At 35.5% G+C, this 3782-nt stretch overlaps 1 protein-coding gene across 1 annotated transcript in view; it reads right to left on the bottom strand.

The window, feature by feature from the left end:
• Window positions 1-3782, bottom strand: part of LOC106877238 (puromycin-sensitive aminopeptidase) — a 28437-nt gene that overhangs the window by 19956 nt on the left and 4699 nt on the right. Inside the window, exons 4-6 of the mRNA XM_014926101.2 lie at window positions 3192-3314; window positions 2062-2166; window positions 318-500 (exon numbers count right to left, since the gene is read on the bottom strand). Of these exons, the coding sequence (XP_014781587.1) occupies window positions 318-500; window positions 2062-2166; window positions 3192-3314 (411 nt within the window). The remainder of the gene's footprint in view (window positions 1-317; window positions 501-2061; window positions 2167-3191; window positions 3315-3782) is intronic.

Here is a 3782-nt window from a genome sequence, read left to right as displayed (position 1 = left end):
GAGAGAGAGAGAGAGAGAGAGAGAGAGAGAGAGAGAGAGAGAGAGAGGTAGCAGTTCAGTACTTGGTTGATGTCTAATTCTATCGATTTTAGAACAATGAATGGTTATATTGATCATAGCTAGATTTGAACTCCGAATTCAAATAATCGGAAAAAATAATACAAAACACTTGAGCGGCTTTCCACAAATATTTTCAATCTACGTTCGCCTAATGCTAGAGAATTTTGTTCGACGCAACACCATTTCTGCCAGTTTAGAGTTTTTATCGTGTATCTTGTATTTAAAAGAAATTTATGCGTCGTTGAGAAAACACTCACCTTCAGTGCGCAATCACCCAAATGGATATTTTCTGAACACGAGTGGATTTTGATTAAGGGTTTAACATCATTGCATCCCTCTTCTTTTAGGGTTTTGAAAGGTCCAAGAACCATACGCAATTCTTCAGGCTTTGAAAATATGGCTGTTTTAAAACTGACATCTCCATCATCAGACACTCGAGACTGTAATATAAAATATACTATAAAAAATAGGGGCAGAAATCTGGTTTAAGCACCCCCTATATCTATTTCCCACCAACTTTTTTGTTTTTTTGAATTTTCAGAAAATTTTGGCAAATTTTTTTTCTACACGGGAATTCATACGATTATGATAAAAAGACAAAAAACATTTTGGTGCGATTTAAGGGCTGTTTGGCTGTCATTTTTAGAACATCCACGACCATCTAATACCTTCATCGTTTGTTCGTCGCTCTGATGTTTTCCAATATTTTTCTCCTTATAAACACATTTAATGGTCCATTTCTCGGATTTAAGCCCAAAATTCTGACTGTCCGTATTTTAAACTCTGATTTGCGTAAATCTTGTGTATGTCTTTAATGCTTCACTCGTTTCAGTTGTTTGACCGCGGCCATGCTGGAGCATCGCCTTGAAGAACTTTTAGTCGAACGAATCGACCCCACTACATACTTTTTAACACCGGTACTTATTCTATCGGTCTCTTTCACCGATCTGCTATATTATGGAGATCTAAACACACTAGCACAAGGTGTCAAGCGATGGTGAGCAAATACACACACACATATGCATAGTGTACCTACATACAACGAGCGAGAACAACATGCCAAGGAGAACTCAATATATCTAATAAGGTACTTTTTTTTACACCGAGACCCTGAAGTGACACAGCTTGCACCGATTTATGCAACACAACTTGGTGCACAATATCCTACCCTTAAGGGACAGCTGCAGGATGGGTCGAAACGCTCGTCGTGCAGAATAAAGATTCTTACTAAATCCATCTTCCATTTCGTTCATCAATTATATACTCTCTCTCTCTCTCTCTCTCTCTCTCTCTCTCTCTCACACACACACACACGACTAGCTTCTTTCAGTTTCAGTTTATCATCCATTCATAAGTCTTTGGTAGGCTCGAGGCTATAGTTCAAGACATTTTCCCAAGATGCCATGCAGAGGGCCTGAACCCTGTGGTTGGGAAGCAAAGTTCTTATCACCAGCCACGCTTGCACACACACACACACACACACACACACACACACACACATACATGTCACTATTTTTGCCTGCCTCTTTCTGCTTACGCGGTTTGAATTGATAGATGGTTTATAATACAAGATATACGTCCAAGATGGCATTCATCGGTCGGAATCGAAACAGCCACCTCGTGGCTGCGAAGCGTACTTCTAAACCAATCACCTATCAGTTTGAAAATCTTTTCTTATTTTTTATGAAAGACATGCATGCAATTCAGACATTCTGCAGCTCTGAGGTAACTTGATCGCCTGTGAGGTTTGAAAATGAAACGTTCAAAACTCACTCAAACCACATCCCGCCGCTCTCAAAGAAGCCATACATTTTAGATAAAGTGGGCCGCTTAGAACAACGCTTTCAAAAAGAAAAAGACGTGGAGAAAGTTCTGTTAGATCAGGAAAGAACTGGCAATAAAGTAGTCCAAAAGCAAAAGCAATGACGTATATGTTACTAAAATATCTGAGTTTATTTTTATAAAAGAAATTCTAACGACAGTTAAGTTGAGAGAACATACCATGTTAGACAGAGCGGTATAACCACTTGGTGCATTCATAGTTACGTTGCAGTAGACTGGGCCGACTGATCTCAACGTTGGAAAAACTTGGTAGTAGCCTTCATTCTGAAGATAGATATTTGAAAAATGTAAATAAATATAAAATAAATATAAATGACCGCGAGTCCGCTGCCCTAACCACTGGGCCGCGAGTCCGCTGTCCTAACGATGGGCCATTGCGCCTCCACTAACAGTCATAACATTACAAAGATCTTAATTGAAATAGGTTAATTGTCTCAAGTGAGGTTACATGTTTCAATGAACGAACGCAAGAAGAGAACAGAACAGGACTTGAACCTCTGACTATCCAGATTATAGTTGAACACTCTTTGTCCTTGACTTCCTCATAATCAACATGGCTGCTATTTTGACTGGTAGGCCCTTTCAAACGTGTTGCTGCTACTTTGACTGCTAGGTAATAAATGCCAAATCTTTCACAGCAGGATTTGAAATTAGAATGTAGGGGACCTTAGCTATATATCGTAGAGAATTTCGTTCGATGCACTAACAATCTTGTTAAAACACTGTCTTTTTGTTTGTTAATATTATGACCGATAATGGTACAGCTCAGACAGAGACTCTAAATATATAAAAAACACAGCAAAAACGAAACAAGTAGACAGAACTTTCTATTTCTCTTATCAGTTAGTAAATACATACATACATATGTATATATATACAAATATAATTGTATGTATGTACATATATATATATACATAATTGTATGTATATGAAATTTCAGGTATATATGTGTCTATATATATATATATATATATATATATACATATGAGTATATGTAAGTATATATATATATGTATGTAAATTGTGTGTGTGTAGGTGTAATTTCCAATTGATTCTAAATTTAAATATATACAAAATAGATTCTATTTAGTGTCAAAATGAATTTTTCGCAATTAAATTAACTTTAAATATATTGAGATTGACAAATGAAATAGAAAGATAAAAATAATGACCGGACATATAAAATTATAAAATGAAAGAAAAATAAAAAAAGAATAGATAAAAATAAAATAGAATACAAACAATTACAGGCCAAAAAATAATGGTAAGAGAGAGAAAATAAAATTCACCTTCAGATCAGCTGCAATTACTTTACTGTGACTGCTGTCGTTCTCAAATCTACCAAAGAATATTCCGCCATTGAAATAATTTACTCGTCCACCGTATGCCAGCCTCAACTGACCATCGCCAACCTAAAAAAGAAAAAAGTCGATACGATTCATTGATTTCTTCATCATGGAATCGGTGTTTTGGTAAAGGTGGGAAAGGTGAGCGAAAACGTAATAAATTGTTCAGCGAATTAACTAGATTTAACTGAAATAAATTGTTATTGACTGCTGATGGTAGGTACACAAATCACACAAACGCACGCACACACACACACATATACACACACACACATTTATATATACAGAAAAATCAATGGTAATTATTTTGCCACAAAAGCTAGAATAAAATATTTACGTTTTAAGCAAATTTAAAATCGATTGTAATCTTGACTTGTTTTCTCAAAATTCTTCAACTTAATTTTGTTCCCATCGATTGTATTAGCAATAAATTTTTAATATCGAATATAAAAGCTGAAACTAATCCCTTTCACTCTCTCTTTCTTACACACAGAGTTTAAAGTATACATGTATATGTATGTGTGTTCATGTATA

Source organism: Octopus bimaculoides, chromosome 23 (genome assembly GCF_001194135.2).
Source record: "Octopus bimaculoides isolate UCB-OBI-ISO-001 chromosome 23, ASM119413v2, whole genome shotgun sequence".
NCBI lineage: Eukaryota > Metazoa > Mollusca > Cephalopoda > Octopoda > Octopodidae > Octopus > Octopus bimaculoides.
The sequence above is the reverse complement of the archived record's forward strand: the minus strand, read 5'-3'. Positions and strand labels throughout refer to the sequence as shown.